Here is a 17,500-nt window from a genome sequence, read left to right on the forward strand (position 1 = left end):
TGGTACCCTTCCTGCAGGCTACAGGGTAGACCTCCTCCTCCCTCATGTGGTACCCTTCCTGCAGACTACAGGGTAGACCTCCTCCTCCCTCATGTGGTACCCTTCCTGCAGACTACAGGGAAGACCTCCTCCCTCATGTGGTACCCTTCCTGCAGGCTACAGGGAAGACCTCCTCCCTCATGTGGTACCCTTTCTGCAGACTACAGGGTAGACCTCCTCCTCCCTCATGTGGTACCCTTCCTGCAGGCTACAGGGTAGACCTCCTCCTCCCCTCATGTGGTACCCTTCCTGCAGACTACAGGGTGGACCTCCTCCCTCATGTGGTACCCTTCCTGCAGGCTACAGGGTAGAGCCTCCTCCTCCCTCATGTGGTACCCTTCCTGCAGACTACAGGGTAGACCTCCTCCTCCCTCATGTGGTACCCTTCCTGCAGACTACAGGGAAGACCTCCTCCCTCATGTGGTACCCTTCCTGCAGGCTACAGGGAAGACCTCCTCCCTCATGTGGTACCCTTCCTGCAGACTACAGGGTAGACCCCTCCTCCTCCCTCATGTGGTACCCTTCCTGCAGACTACAGGGTTAGACCTCCTCCTCCCTCATGTGGTACCCTTCCTGCAGGGTACAGGGAAGACCTCCTCCACCCTCATGTGGTCCCCTTCCTGCAGGCTACGGGGAAGACCTCCTCCTCCCTCATGTGGTCCCCTTCCTGCAGGCTACAGGGAAGACCTCTCTCCCTCATGTGGTACCCTTCCTGCAGGCTCATCCTGACATGACCCTCCAGCATTTGGTGGTGATGGTGCAGTGGATATGACACATGCCTTTGGTGTGGGAGATCTGGGTTTGATTCCCACTGCAATACATCAGCCAATGTGTCCTTGAGCAAGGCACTTAACCCCTGGTTGCTCCAGAGGCCTGCAACCTCTGACATATATAGCAATTGTAAGTTGCTTTGGATAAAAGGGTCAGCTAAATGACATGTAATGTAATAATAATGCCACCAGCCATACCGCTCGTTTTGTGCGCAATTTCTTGCAAGACAGGAATGTTAGTGTTCTGTCATGGCCAGCGATGAGCCCGGATCTCAATCCCATTGAGCAGGTCTGGGACCTGTTGGATCGGAGGGTGAGGGCGAGAACCATGCCCCCCAGAAACGTCCAGGAACTTGCAGGTGCCTTGGTGGAAGAGTGGGGTAACATCTCACAGAAAGAACTGGCAAACCTGGTGCAGTCCATGAGGAGGAGAGGCACTTCAGTACTTAATGCAGCTGGTGGCCACACCAGATACTGATTGTGACTTTTGATTTTGACCATCCTTTGTTCAGGGACACATTTTTCCATTTCTGTTAGTCACATGTCTGTGAAACGATGTTCGGTTTAGATTGTTAGTAGATTAATTTGTTTATGTTCATACAAAGTTGTACGCATGTTAAATTGGCTGAAAATAAAAGCAGTCGAAAGTGAGAGGAGGTTTCTTTTTTTGCTGAGTTTATATACACGTATATATACAGTCAGAGGTGTAGTGCTAAAAAAAGAGGTTGGTAAACTATAAATTCTGGTGGACCACGATGTGGTCTCCCGGTAAGGTGGGTATCGTGATGACATCGCTATAGGCTATCATTTGATGGTACTACCAAGGGTATCACTGGTTGTTCCCTCATTATAGGTCACACAATCACTATTCAATTCATACATTAATCTAATTTCTTGTTAAAGACACTCAAGAAGGAATAATATGGTTGAAATCTATAAAGTTTACTAAATGACAAAACAGAGAGAACAAAAATATTTAAGAGAGATAGAAAGGGAGATTTTAACCCTGCGTGAACACAGCCGGTCTCTGCGGTCTTCTAACCAGCTGGTTTTAGAAGTTTTGAGGTCTAGGTACAAACGATGGGGTGATCAGGCTTTTGCGGTTGCTTCCCCGAGACTCTGGAACAAGTTACCCCCTGATATTCGCACAACTACAGATGTTGCTCTTTTCAGGTCTAAACTCAAAACCTACCTGTTTAGAATGGCCTTTAATACTCAGTAGTGGTGTGACAATTTCCTCTTCCTGTTTCTATGTAACCTTTTATGATTTTCCTGTTTTCTACGTTTCATTCTTCTTATTGCAAGATATGTTGTTCTATTCTTAGTTCCTGATGTGAAGCACTTTGGATACCTGCTGGTTGTTGTAAAGCGCTATACAAATACATTTTGATTGATTGATTGATTGATTGATTGATATATCCAGGGCTTCCAATGCAATGCACTTGTACATAATGATTAGGGATTATCTTCATAGTCAATTAATCTGTTGAGTATTTTCTAGATTAATCGATTAGTTGTTTGGTCTATAATATGTCAGAAAAATGTGGATCAGTGTTTCCCAAAAGCCCAGGATGACATCCACAAATTTCTCGTTTTGTCCACAACTCAAAGATATTCAGTTTACTGTTACAGAGGAGAGAAGACACTAGAACAATATTCACATTTAACAAGCTGGAATCAAAGAATTCTTTACTTTTGTCTTTAATTACTATTTAATTTAATCGATTACTCAAACTGACTAATCGATTATCAAAATAGTTGTCGATTACAGTTTTTTCCAATTGCTAATGTAGCAGGTGCAGATTGACGACAGAAGGATGAATCTGGTGCCACATATTTTATTTTAAAGTTTCTGTAATTAACAGAAGAAAGACAATATAAATTGCACTGTAGTTTCCACAGCTGCCTCAGTTACATAATATACAGTGATTCTAAACACATATGTTTAACAGATTATATTCAGATATCCATTTCAAACATCTGGCATTGAATAACAAAAAGAAACTTAATCACAACTGCTCACACACCACGTTAGCCTAACAGAAAAAGCACTGACTTAACCAGCCGGTTCTGGAAGTAAAACTCCCATTGATTTTCTCCATAAGGATTTAGATTATCAGCCATAATGTCTAAACCATCCCATAATATCTAAACCATCACATAATGTCTAAACCCTCTGAGGTAGACTGACCACGAGCTACGTGGTTGTGTAACTAAGGTTTCTGCTCCTGTAAAAGCTAGAAGTCTGTATGAAATCAACCTTGTTACAAGAAAAACATGTTTTTATCTGCAATCTTATGGAGAAAAACTACACTACCCACAGTCCTAAGCTTAACAGCGACGTCTCTGATTGGTCCAACTCGCTGTTACCATAGAAACGTTTACCGTACCCGTGAAACCGTGAACGGCTATAGCGATAACATTAACTAGCTAGCTGACTAGCAAAGGGAGCTTGTTGTCACAAACTTTCAGTGGTTTAAATGCCAGAGAATGCATATCATTACATCCAGTTATTTATCTCATAATGTATCCTGAATTTGACTTGTAACATGAGCTAATGGGAAAAGGTAGAGGTGACTTGTTGAGTCAGTAGCATGAATCTACCGTGAACTAAATTAACCTCAAAAACATGAAGTTTAGTACTGTTTTCCGAGCTCACTGACTTTGGGCTCGTAGCCGAGGCCATTTGCTGGCATCAGGAGGAGGGCTGCTGTCTTGACGGCGCTTAAAAAATTGCCGGATATCCATTTTTACAATTCATTCATCATTACATGAGACATGTAGCTAGGCTAGTTTGGGCTAGTGACTGACGAATCTTGATGCAGTCTGCTGCTTCCTGCTGGCTACGCAAGAGATGCTCGATGGTGTTTTAAGCCCCCAACATTGACTTCAAGGCAGCGCTGCGACCGTTGAATTCATGACTTCAAGGAACCTAACCATTGCCTAATCCTAGTGCCTTCGTTGTGGGCTTAAAACACCAAGAGATTAGTCAAAACTGACAGTAATGCAGCGCAATATGAAAGACTTTGTCTTTGGTTTTAACAACTTATGAAACTAATAATGAACAATATGAAACTAAAACGACATAAGCTTAATTAAAAATGGCTTAGTAACTATAGGCTAGAGGTGGGTAAACGCTACTTCTGAATTTTAGGAGGTGCGCAAACGACGTTTACGTGCATTTAGCCTCCACTACATCCCTGTATACAGTATACGTATATATACAGTATACATACAGTATATGTATATATACAGTATATGTATATATACAGTATACGTATATATACAGTATATGTATATATACAGTATATGTATATAGAGCTGAATGTGTGAGAGCAGGAGTCAGTGAGATGGTGACTGTCTCGGTGATCTCTTCTCGTTAATCTCTTCTCGTTAATCTCGTTAGCTCAGACACACTCAGACTACAGACTACAGTCTGTTCTTAGGGGGGGAGTCTGCTGCACACTCGCCCCGCCCCCCTGACCTCTCACACACAGCGAGAGAGTGTGTGTGTGTGTGTGTGCCTGTGTGTGTCTCTGTGTGTGTGCCTGTGTGTGTGTGTGATTAAAGGGGATTTAGACGTCAGAAGGCAGCATTCGCAGATGGAGAGCAGCTCTCTGAGACGTGAGTACACTCTGACTTTAATTAATTTAAAAAACATTTACAAGAAATCTTTTATTCCCTCTGAGATAATAACTTACACCAGTCACTCTACAGCTGCTGCTGTATGGTTTAGATGGGTTTGGCTTTCTATATATCTATAGAACTCAGTGTGTGTGTGTGTGTGTGTGTGTGTGTGTGTGTTTGTTTGTCTCTGCGTGTGTTTGTCTGTGTGTGTTTGTCTGTGTGTGTGTTTGTCTGTGTGTGTGTTTGTGTGTGTGTGTGTGTGTGTGTTTGTGCGTGTGTGTATTTGGCTGTGCGTGTGTGTGTGTCTGTGTGTTGGTGCTTGGTACAGATGGATCTGTTCTGTATGAACCTCTTTGTTTCTATTTCACTGTCACTGTGTAAACTCCACATACACACACACACACACAGACACATTCACACACACAGAGACACAGACACACACACACACACACACACACACACACACACACACACACACACACACACACACACACACACAGACACACACACACACACACACACACACACACACACAGACATTCACACACACACAGAGACACGCACACACACACACACACAGACACATTTCACACACACACACACACACACACACACACACACACACACACACACACACACACACACACAGAGACACACACACACAGAGACACACACACACTCAGAGACACACACACACACACAGACACACAGACACACACACTCACAGACACACAGACACAGACACACACACACACACACACACACACACACACACACACACACACACACACACACACACACACACACACACACACACACAGTGACATCACCATCACACTGTGTGATGTGTAAAGCCAACTGTAACTATTCTATAAAGCAGTCAAACTTTGGGTCTCTGTTCCAGAGTGAAACCTCTCAAGCTGGAGTCTGTCAGTGACATCATCAGCAGGTGACACCCTTCCCATGGTGCCCTGCAGCCTCCGGGGTCGCCATGGGAGACAAGCTGTACCCAGAATGCCGAGCGCAGGAGCTGTTTGACGAGTATGTGTCGGCAGAGACCTGCAGGGCGGCGCTGCGGTCCTTCAGCCAGCTGTGTGAACATCTGCAGCTGGACCGGAGCGCCACGGAGCGCCCGCTGTACCGACCAATCAAACACCGCCTCAACTACTGGCGGGCCAACGCGCTGTGGGCCAAACTGGACCGCCGCGCGGCGCAGAGGGAGTACCAGAGGGGCGGAGCCTGCAGCAACACCACCGTACGTCCTGCATCTGAACTGTATTATCACGTCAGGTAGCCCTGTCGGCTCAACCACTGTTACTGTCTGGTCTGTACTTACCAAGTCACACATCCACACGATGCTCTAGCTCTGTGTGTGTGTGTGTGTGTGTCTGTCTGTGTCTGTCTGTGTGTGTTTGTGTGTGTGTGTGTGTCTGACTACAGTGTGTGTGTGTGTTTGTGTGTCTGACTATAGTGTGTGTGTGTGTGTGTCTGACTATAGTGTTTGTGTGTCTGACTATAGTGTGTGTGTGTCTGACTACAGTGTGTGTGTGTGTGTTTGTGTGTCTGACTATAGTGTGTGTTTGTGTGTCTGACTACAGTGTGGGTGTGTGTTTGTGTGTCTGACTACAGTGTGTTTGTGTGTCTGACTATAATGTGTGTGTGTGTGTCTGACTACGAGATTATTGTGTTTGGTGTGTGTGTTTTATTGTGTCTGACTATAGTGTTGTTGTGTGTGTGTTGTTTGTGTTCTGACTACAGTGTTTTGTATGTCTGACTATAGTGTGTGTGTGTGTGTGTGTTTGTATTGACTATTGTGTTTTTTGTGTCTGACTATGGTGTGGTGTGTATTATGTGTGTTTAGTGTGTGTGGTCTACGATGATGTTTGTGTGTCTGACTATAGTGTGTTGGTGTTTGTTTGGTTGTGTGTCTGACTATTGTGTTATTGTGTGTGTGTGTGTGTTTTTGTGATGTCTGACTATGTGTGTGTGTGTTTGTGTGTCTGACTATAGTGTGTTATTCGTTACTGGTGTTTGTTGTTGTCTGACTATAGTGTTTGTGTGTGTCTGATTACTATGTGTGTTGGTGTCTGACTATAGTGTTTGTTATTAATGTGACTTGTGTGTTATGTTTGTGTGTCTGACTATAGTGTGTGTGTCTGACTATAGGTGTTTGTGTGTCTGACTATATGTGTGTGTGTGTGTTTGTGTGTCTGACTATAGTTTTGTGTGTTGTGTGTCTGACTATAGTGTGTTTGTTTGTATATATGTTTGTTGTGTGACTGTGTTTGTGTGTCTGACTATAGTGTGTGTGTGTGTGTGTTTGTGTATCTGACTACAGTGTGTGTGTGTGTGTGTGTTTGTGTGTCTGACTATAGTGTGTGTGTGTGTGTGTGGTGTGTGTGTGTCTGACTATAGTGTGTGTGTGTCTGACTATAGTGTTTGTGTGTCTGACTATAGTGTGGGTGTGGGTGTGTGTCTGACTATAGTGTTTGTGTGTCTGACTATAGTGTGGGTGTGGGTGTTTGTGTGTCTGACTACAGTGTGTGTGGTGTGTGTGTTTGTGTGTCTGACTATAGTGTGTGTGTGTGTGTGTGGTGTGTGTGTGTCTGACTATAGTGTTTGTGTGTCTGACTATAGTGTGGGTGTGGGTGTTTGTGTGTCTGACTACAGTGTGGGTGTGTGTTTGTGTGTCTGACTATAGTTGTGTGTGTGTGTGTGTGTGTGTGTGTGTGTAGTATGTCTGTAAGTTAAACTAACAACCGTGACGTCTATATCCACGCCGTTGTTCCTCTGTTGGCGTTCTAACCTGAAACCTTCTCTACCAGTCTGACCTCACAGCAGCATGTGATGTCATCACGCAGGTTTTTATTGGTTCTTCAGATAATTCGGTTGACAAGTGGATGGAAACATAGCTTGTGATTGGCCAATGTGTTTGCTCTGTGATTGGCTAGTGTGTCTGCTCTGTGATTGGCCAGTGTGTCTGCTCTGTGATTGGCCAGTGTGTGATCGTCGGGGCGGGCCCGTGTGGTCTGCGGACAGCGGTGGAGCTGAGCTTTCTGGGAGCTCGGGTGGTGCTGCTGGAGAAACGAGACTCCTTCTCCCGGAACAACGTGCTCCACCTGTGGCCCTTCACCATCCACGACCTGCGCGGCCTTGGCGCCAAAAAGTTCTACGGGAAGTTCTGCGCCGGCTCCATCGACCACATCAGTGAGTGCGAGATCTGTTACACCTGTTCACATACATCTGTATTTCATTATAGAATAACACCTGTTCACATACATCTGTATTTCATTATAGAATAACACCTGTTCACATACATCTGTATTTCATTATATAATAACACCTGTTCACATACATCTGTATTTCATTATAGAATAACACCTGTTCACATACATCTGTATTTCATTATAGAATAACACCTGTTCACATACATCTGTATTTCATTATAGAATAACACCTGTTCACATACATCTGTATTTCATTATAGAATAACACCTGTTCATATACATCTGTATTTCATTATAGAATAACACCTGTTCACATACATCTGTATTTCATTATAGAATAACACCTGTTCATATACATCTGTATTTCATTATAGAATAACACCTGTTCATATACATCTGTATTTCATTATAGAATAACACCTGTTCACATACATCTGTATTTCATTATAGAATAACACCTGTTCACATACATCTGTATTTCATTATAGAATAACACGTAGACTGTACTAAAGATTTCATCAGACATTTGGTTCAACTAGTGCAGAGCCCGTTAAAAATGTGCCTGTTTGGAACAGGCTGATTGCTTGGCCTGTGGTGTTGCTGCTTGTAGAATTTATCAAAACCAAAGTGTACCCCAAAATGACTTACAGAAGGACCCTGAATCACTTAATATACAACTCCACTGTATAGCCTACTATATATTGACTTAGTGTAGGCTACGTCTACATCAGAGACAAACATGGTTATGTTGCTGTCAGTCCCCTGCTCCATATCCTATCCACCAATGGACCTTTTTCACAGCAGACATGTTGACTTGTCATAGTAGGAAAAGCACAGCTGAAGTTGATCACCTTAACGATGGTTCAGTTCCATCAAGTGTCCCAGTAAGATATTTCAGTGAGTCAGCATGCCCAATACCAGGACCTCTCCTAAGTGGAATGCAGCCATCAGTAATGGTTTAATACCAGGACCTCTCCTAAGTGGAATGCAGCCATCAGTAATGGTTTAATACCAGGACCTCTCCTAAGTGGAATGCAGCCATCAGTAATGGTTTAATACCAGGGTCTCTCCTAAGTGGAATGCAGCCATCAGTAATGGTTTAATACCAGGACCTCTCCTAAGTGGAATGCAGCCATCAGTAATGGTTTAATACCAGGGTCTCTCCTAAGTGGAATGCAGCCATCAGTAATGGTTTAATACCAGGGTCTCTCCTAAGTGGAATACAGCCATCAGTAATGGTTTAATACCAGGGTCTCTCCTAAGTGGAATGCAGCCATCAGTAATGGTTTAATACCAGTACCTCTCCTAAGTGGAATGCAGCCATCATTAATGGTTTTGAATAGAGATGTTCCGATACCGATACCAGTATCGGTATCGGCTCCGATACTGCCTAAAACGCTGGTATCGGTATCGGGAAGTACTGGAGTTTATGCACCGATCCGATACCACGTAATGAAGCCCTAAAGAAAATCTACGTTAAAGTAGTTTATTTATGTTCTTTTTCATTATAACTATAAAAGAAAGTTCTGGGGCATTCCTTGTTTGCGTTTGTTCATGTTTCACAAAGAGTTTAACCTGAGCCAGACCGACAACAAAGAAAGAAATCATATCACATCCATACAGAGATAGTAGTATACAGATGTTAAAACATAATGAAATATATGACTCACTGGTATCGGATCGGTACTCGGTATCGGCCGATACGCAAGTTCAGGTATCGGAATCGGTATCGGGAAGCAAAAAAGTGGTATCGGACCATCTCTAGTTTTGAATACACCTGTGCTTTTCCTACTATGACATGTCAACAACGTCTGCTGTGAAAAAGGTCAATCACAGCGTCTCTTGGATGAAAACGCCTCCATCCCCCCCACAGTGCGTGCATGTGCGTTAGGTAATCAGAGTGAGAATTAAATGGACAGATTTGTTATTAAAAAAGCAAACCTAATGATGCAAGTGCATTGAGGACATCCACCACCAGTGCAGAGAGTTCTTAATTCACTGCGAGCTGCCGGTCGTGGTGCTCCGTCAGGTCAGCGGTAGTTGGTGGTCAGTTAAACTTCTCATCTCCAATCCTATCTGTATCTGTGAGAAGTGGCGCTGTCCTGAGTTGAAACTTTACGGCTTTATTATCGAGTTAATAGTGTGTTCGCGTCGGCCGCTGTCCGTTTCCTAAGGTTCTGAAATGCAAACATTTTTTGACTATTTTTTTTTTTTAAAGGCATGCGCCTGTGAGCACCCACGGAGGAAAACATAAATCGGCGACTATGGAGGAAGACATTGTGCTTCAATATTTACCTGACAGAAAACATTGCAGAATTAGAATGTAATCACAAAATATCACAATTAAAATGTGGAGTAATCAGACCTTAGCGTCATGGACTCATGGCAGTGCGCTACCCACCCGGCCTGTTATGAGAGCTAATCAGCACATATCTGTTCATCAACCACCAGAACCGGACTGTGTGTGTGTGTGTGTCTGTGTGTGCGCAGAGAGAGAGAGAGAGAGTTGTCTCTTGTCGGATCGTTAAGAATTTAACATTCCAGCAGAGGTGTTCATTTCCATAAAGGTTTTGTGGCTTGACGGTTAACGGTGAAGTAGGGGATTTGATTTGCGGGGGGGAATTTGTCGACTTAATTAACCCAACCCAGGGTGAGTCTGATGAAATGTGATGTAGGCTATCTGCCCGGTTCAGCTCTGAGATTTTCTTGCATTGCACAGCGCTCTGAAGGAATAATCTCTGAGATTAGGCTACGTTATGTTCTGCCAGCTCACATCAATTTAATACAATAGCAGGAAAAGAGTCAGAGGCGCTGATGTGCAGGTTACCTCCCCCCCCAAACACGGACACACCTACAGATACGTTTTGCTTTATAAGATAGATAGCTTGCCTATAAGTGACCTCACGCTCTGTCTGCACTTGTTGTCTGGTTGTGCTTTGCATGTGTGGGATTCTGAAATGTCCTTAAATTTGGGAATTGTCGTTTGTTTATTCAAAGTCAAAGACAGTCCAAAGTAGTGCTACTTTGCAAATTTTTGTGGGTCTGAGGTGTATGTCACATTTTAGCTGCCAAAGCTGCGCTGCTCTGGTCTCTGGTCATCAGTGAGCAGAGGGGAAGTGGCCAGTGGCTAGAGCGGCAAAAGCCAATGTGTGCTTCTTTTACCGATATATTTAACGATATCTTTTGCGTTTCTTATCCAAACAATGTCAAACTTGGCACTGCACTTACTCGTGCCCGTAACAAGACACCTGTCAAGTGTGAAATCCATCGGACTAACGGTTTGAGAGATATGCACTTAACACCCACACACACACACACAATAATAATGCAATAATAATAACAAAAACATCAACAACATGATTCACACAGACTTCCGAAGAGTTGTGACTTCAGTTTGGACCAATAAAACCACCTTTAAGACCCCCTTACACAAGCGTTAGACACTGTTAACGGTACAGATCTAAGTCTTACCTTAACCCTTGTGTTGTCCTTCGTGTCATGGGGACTTGTTTAGTTTTTTTACATTTTGTATTAGCCTGTCCAAACGCATTCAATCACAGCACAGTACTCTGGGACCACGTGAAAGGACATCACAGAGTACGCAAGTGTCACTGGAGGACCCGAAGCTCAACGCCAGGCCAGTGGAAAAAACCCAAATTAATTGAACGGGTCCCAGGAACCCAAAGGACAACACAAAGGATATAGGACCTTTAAATAAAATGTTGGGTTAGGGTTAATGTTGGGGCGGCCTCTAGCCTCTCCCCAACCGGGTCGGGCTGTACTGGCCTGCCTCCCTCTACTCTCGCTATATTATTGATTATATGATAAATAAAACTGATGACTACGAAGAGAAGCAGGTGGGCCGGTTAGGCAGACGCTGCAAGTCCTCACTCCTTAACTATAAGCTTTTTCAAAGAGGAGGGTTTTCAGTTTACTCTTAAATGTGGTGACGGTGTCTGCCCCTCGAACACAAAGTGGGAGCTGGTTCCACAGGAGCGGAGCCTGATAGCTGAAGGCTCTGGCCCCCAGTCTACTTTTAGAGACTCTAGGAACCACAAGTAGCTCTGCATTCTGGGAGCGTAGTGCTCTACTAGGACAATAAGGTACTAGGAGCTCTTTTAGATATGATGGTGCTTGACCATTTAGAGCTTTGTAGGTCAGGAGGAGGATTTTAAATTCGATCCTAGATTTAACAGGAAGCCAGTGCAGAGAAGCCAATACAGGAGAAATATGATCTCTTCTCTTAGTTCTCGTCAGAACATGTGCTGCAGCATTCTGGATCAGCTGGAGAGTCTTAAAGGACTTATTTGAGCAACCTGATAGTAAGGAATTGCAGTAGTCTAGTCTAGAAGTAACAAATGCATGGACTAGTTTTTCAGCATCGTTTTGAGACAGGATATTCCTAATTTTGGCAATGTTACGAAGATGGAAAAAGGCTGATCTTGAGGTTTGTTTTAAGTGGGCGTTGAAGGATATATCCTGATCAAAAATAACTCCTAAATTTCTGACAGTAGTGCTGGAGGCCAGGGCAATACCATCCAGAGTAGCTATATCTTTAGATAATGAAGTTCGGAGGTGCGTTGGTCCCATCACAATAACTTCAGTTTTGTTTGAGTTTAACATTAGGAAATTGTGGGTCATCCAGGATTTTATATCTTTAATACACGCTTGAAGTTTAGCTAACTGCCCACTTTCATCTGGCTTAATTGACAGATATAATTGGGTGTCGTCTGCGTAACAGTGAAAGTTAATTGAGTGTTTCCTAATAATATTACCAAGAGGAAGCATATATAAGGAAAATAGAATTGGTCCAAGCACTGAGCCTTGAGGGTTTATCGTTAATGTTAACAAATTGGGATCGCTCAGAGAAATAGGACTTAAACCAGCTTAGTGCGATTCCTTTAATGCCAACTAAGTGTTCCAGTCTCTGTAACAGGATGGTATGGTCAATAGTGTCAAATGCAGCACTAAGATCTAGTAAAACAAGAATGGAGACAAGTCCTTTGTCTGCAGCAGTTAGAAGGTCGTTAGTAATTTTCACCAGTGCCGTCTCTGTGCTATGATTCTTTCTAAATCCTGATTGAAAGTCATCAAATAAACTGTTGCTATGTAAAAAATCACATAACTGATTAGCAACTACCTTCTCAAGGATCTTGGATAGAAAGGGAATGTTAGATATAGGTCTATAGTTTGCTAAGACCTATAGTTTGCTAAGTTTTTTCAGAAGAGGTTTTATCACAGCTATTTTAAATGACTGTGGTACATAACCTGTTAATAAGGACATATTGATCATATCTACTAATGAAGTGTTAACCGCGGGTAATGCTTCTTTGAGTAGTTTCGTTGGGATGGGGTCTAAGAGACAGGTAGATGGCTTAGCTGAGGATATCTTTAACATTAATTGTTGAAGGTCTATAGGATAAAAGCAGTCTAAGTATATGTCAGGACTAGTCGTTCTTTCTAGCAGTCCTGCGTTGAAAGGTGAACCGTTAGAAGTTGAGGGCAAAAGGTGATAGATTTTATCTCTAATTGTTATAATTTTATCATTAAACCCGTGCCGCAGCGGCACGGGTTTGAATCCGACCTGCTGCCCTTTGCTGCGTGTCATCCCCCATCTCTCTCCCCCTTTCATATCTATCCACTGTCACTACTACTAATAATTCTCATGAACGGGTCCGTATGATATCGTACGCACGCCAGCCTATGGTACTCTACAAAACTACGAGACCGCCGGCTGCTCACGTTGCTAGCTGTGTTTAGCCGCTACAGAGCTCTGTCGTCTCAGCGGTAGTTGGTGGTTAAGTTACCCGAGAATAGGAGACTGTGAGCCGGGTACAGGGCACCACGAGCTGTTGGCGGTTCTGACATTACGGTTTAGTTTAGGCCACAGAATGTGAGCGTTAGGGGGAAATGACGGTTAAGTTGAGTCACCAAAACAACTAGTTAAGTTTAGGAAAGAGATGGTGGTTTGGGTTAAAACACTCCCGGGGTACACAGATGTTTAAAGGTGCAGTAGGTAAGATTATTAAACTACCTTTCTGTCATATCTGCTGAAACTGAGCCTATGTTCCAGTAGAACTACATGAAGCTCCTCTGGCTCCACCTACAGCCTGGAGGGAGATTTACAAAAATCCACCACTCCCTGTTCAGATGCACCAATCAGGGCCAGAGGGGGTGTCTAACTGTTCAGATGCACCAATCAGTGCCAGAGGGGGTGTCTAACTGTTCAGATGCACCAATCAGGGCCAGAAGGGGTGTCTAACTGTTCAGATGCACCAATCAGGGCCAGGGGTGGTTGTCTAACTGTTCAGATGCACCAATCAGGGCCAGGGGGGGTGTCTAACTGTTCAGATGCACCAATCAGGGCCAGGGGGGGTGTCTAACTGCGTGTCAATCACTTCTCATGCACACACATTCGTTCTCCCTTGTGGGGGGAGGGGCTTAGGAGACCGTTTTGGGCTTTAGCAGAAAGGGGGGAGGGACTGAGAAGTTGTTGATGTTCAAATTTTTTGTCTAAGTCCTGGATCTTCACAATCCTACCTACAGCACCTTTAATACACACACACATACTTTATACACAATCCTACCTACAGTACATTTAATACACACACATACTTTATACACAATCCTACCTACAGTACCTTTAATGATCCAAACTTCCCCCCCGACCTCCTCCCTACGCGGCCCACAGCTCTCTGATACAGAAGCAATGATTGTGACAGTAAAAATGATGTAGAATACTTACGAACTCCAGTGCTTACCTTATCGTAGCTATATGAACGTATGGTTCATGAGATCAGGCAGCTTCAATACAGGACGACATTTCTTTTCTCTGTGATGCTTCGGGATCCTCCAATCAGGAGCGTCTGTTTCCCGTCCGCAGGTATCCGTCAGCTGCAGCTGGTGCTGCTAAAGGTCGCCTTACTGCTCGGGGTCGAAGTCCATGTCAACGTGGAGTTCAAGAAGCTGGTGGAGCCGCCAGAAGATCAGCAACGACGCAGTGAGAACTTTATTTTAATAATCGTTAGTAGCAGAACTAATGACAGAAACCAGCCTGGTTTCATCGTATCGGGACATAAGTACTGTGATAATATCTAATCGTAAGGTCACTGGGTGAAAGTCTTGTGTTTTCTCCTTAGAAAGCACTTTCATACTAGCCTTGAAATCTAGACCACCCTAGAGGCAGCAAATGTAATGTACAGCCAGGGTCGTCTAGCAACTCTCCGTTGGCTTGTGAGATGGAAAAACCAAACTCTGGTCAGGCCAATCACATCGTGTATAGAGTCAGTGGGCGGGGCTTAACATAATGACGGCAGAGTTGCGACGGTTGCGCGTGAGTTCCCTGCTACTTGAAAACAAAGAAGATTGCTGCTGCTGCTGGAGAACAGCAGCCTTTGGAATCGACTCTGGAAGACTTGGGGGAAAAAAGGAAGGTGTATTCAGAGTTTAAAGTTTAATTTATCAGCTAGCGTTGCTCTGATTGGTTCGAGCGCTATCCTATTGGTGCAGAGGGAATTTGAAAGACAACCGTTTGTCCCGCCCCTCTGATTGAGCTCTGACCAATGGGGAGTTCCCAGACCCAACATCTGGATGTTGGTCAGACCCAACATCTGGATGTGGGGCTGGCTGGTCAGGCTACCTTCACATGTCTCTTTGTAGCATTACCTATTTAAAGCTATAATGTACTTGCTCTTACTACTTGTTGTCTGGAATTTGAACATTCAGGGTTGAAAGCACTTAATTGGAAGTCGCTTTGGATAAAAGCCTCAGCTAAATGACATGTAATGTAATTAAAATAATAAAAGATTGATGCTTGGCGTCCTTGTTTTGATACAGAATTGCCAGAGAAAGTATGGCGATACGATGCTGTATCAATGTTTCCCCAGCAACAGATTCCAGTGCGTTCCTTGTAGCTATATTTCCTGTTTCCTGTTTGTGTCGGTGTGCAGAGGTGGGCTGGAGGATGGAGGTGAGTCCGAAGTCTCATCCTCTCAATCAGCTGGAGTTTGATGTCATCATTGGAGCGGACGGACGCAGGAACACGCTGCCAGGTAAAGTCAGGCTCCATCTCCAGCGCTGCGTTCTGGTATACTGGACATAACAGATAATAACATAATAGATCAGGGTGAATGAGACGGGGAACACCAGAGCAGGGGGAATGAGAGGGGAAACACCAGAGCAGGGGGAATGAGAGGGGGAACACCAGAGCAGGGGGAATAAGAGGGGGAACACCAGAGCAGGGGGAATGAGAGGGGAAACACCAGAGCAGGGGAGAATCGAGAGGGGGAACACCAGAGCAGGGGAATGAGAGGGGGGAAACACCAAAGCAGGGGGAATGAGAAGGGAAACACCAAAGCAGGGGAATGAGAAGGGAAACACCAAAGCAGGGGGAATAAGAGGGGGAACACCAGAGCAGGGGGAATGAGAGGGGGGAAACACCAGAGCAGGGGGAATGAGAGGGGGAACACCAGAGCAGGGGAACGAGAGGTGGAAACACCAGAGCAGGGGGGAATGAGAAGGGAAACACCAAAGCTGGGGAATGAGAGGGGGAACGCCGAGCAGGGGGAACGAGAGGGGAAACACCAGAGCAGGGGAATGAGAGGGGGAACACCAGAGCAGGGGGAATGAGAGGGGAAACACCAAAGCTGGGGGAATGAGAGGGGAAACACCAGAGCAGGGGGAATGAGAGGGGAAACGCCAGAGCAGGGGGAACGAGAGGTGGAACAGAGCAGGGGGAATGAGAGGGGGAAACACCAGAGCAGGGGGAATGAGAGGGGGAACAGAGCAGGGGGAATGAGAGGGGAATGTAGCCTAAACTAACCCTGAGTCTGGCGGTCTGGCGGCAGGTTTCCGGCGTAAGGAGTTCCGAGGGAAACTGGCGATCGCCGTCACCGCCAACTTCAAGAACCGGAACACGACGGCCGAGGCCAAGGTGGAGGAAATCAGCGGCGTGGCTTTTATCTTCAACCAGCGGTTCTTCCAGCAACTACGGCAGGAAACAGGTTATTACACATCTGGTTATTACACATCTGGTTATTACACCTCTGGTTTATTACACATCTGGCTTATTACACCTCTGGTTTATTACACCTCTGGCTTATTACACCTCTGGTTTATTACACCTCTGGCTTATTACACCTCTGGCTTATTACACCTCTGGTTTATTACACCTCTGGTTTATTACACCTCTGGCTTATTACACCTCTGGTTTATTACACCTCTGGCTTATTACACCTCTGGCTTATTACACCTCTGGTTTATTACACCTCTGGCTTATTACACCTCTGGCTTATTACACCTCTGGTTTATTACACCTCTGGCTTATTACACCTCTGGTTTATTACACCTCTGGCTTATTACACCTCTGTCTGTTTAACCCGTCCACCAACTTTTAGTTTTTCTGGGTCAACATTTTAATTAAAAACTTTTCTTTCAACATTTTGTTCTTGTTGATTTCTACAAACTCGAGAAATCAACAAGAACAAAATGTTGAAAGAAAAATCTACAAAATCTGATTTTTTCTCCCCCATGTTTTTGAAGGTTTTTACCAACATTTTTATTAGTTTTGTTCAACATTCTTTTGTCATTATTTTCTCCAAATGCTTTAAAATTGAATAAAACACCTAAATTCAATGAAAGTAGTGAACTGATCGTGTTTACAAGTGAAATAAATGATCAGTTCACTACTAACGTTACGTTCAATGATCATTGGGTTGAAAGAAACCCAAATTTCGGTCTCAACACCTGTCTGTCTCAACACCTGTCTGTCTGAACGTCTGTCTGGTGTTTCAGGGATTGATCTGGAGAACATCGTTTATTACAAAGACGACACGCACT

General features: G+C 44.3%; 2 protein-coding genes across 8 annotated transcripts in view; both read left to right on the top strand.

Annotated features, from left to right (window-relative positions):
• svopl (SVOP-like) overlaps window positions 1–811 on the top strand; it is a 23,091-nt gene extending 22,280 nt beyond the window's left edge. The window contains exons 20-22 of the mRNA XM_039792394.1: window positions 112–231; window positions 339–578; window positions 666–811. Of these exons, the coding sequence (XP_039648328.1) occupies window positions 112–231; window positions 339–578; window positions 666–811 (506 nt within the window). The remainder of the gene's footprint in view (window positions 1–111; window positions 232–338; window positions 579–665) is intronic.
• A 3,528-nt stretch (window positions 812–4,339) lies between these two features.
• Window positions 4,340–17,500, top strand: part of mical3b (microtubule associated monooxygenase, calponin and LIM domain containing 3b) — a 37,841-nt gene continuing 24,680 nt past the window's right edge. For all 7 annotated transcript variants that reach the window (XR_005638187.1, XM_039792141.1, XM_039792142.1 and 4 more), the window contains exons 1-7: window positions 4,340–4,433; window positions 5,341–5,691; window positions 7,436–7,643; window positions 14,547–14,663; window positions 15,613–15,714; window positions 16,510–16,665; window positions 17,456–17,500. The exon at window positions 17,456–17,500 is cut by the window's right edge and continues 56 nt beyond it. Coding sequence is in view for 6 of the 7 variants with exons in the window: in XM_039792141.1 (XP_039648075.1) it covers window positions 5,428–5,691; window positions 7,436–7,643; window positions 14,547–14,663; window positions 15,613–15,714; window positions 16,510–16,665; window positions 17,456–17,500 (892 nt within the window). In the remaining variant the exon portion in view is untranslated. The remainder of the gene's footprint in view (window positions 4,434–5,340; window positions 5,692–7,435; window positions 7,644–14,546; window positions 14,664–15,612; window positions 15,715–16,509; window positions 16,666–17,455) is intronic.

Source organism: Perca fluviatilis, chromosome 23, assembly GCF_010015445.1.
Source record: "Perca fluviatilis chromosome 23, GENO_Pfluv_1.0, whole genome shotgun sequence".
Taxonomy (NCBI): Eukaryota; Metazoa; Chordata; class Actinopteri; order Perciformes; family Percidae; genus Perca; species Perca fluviatilis.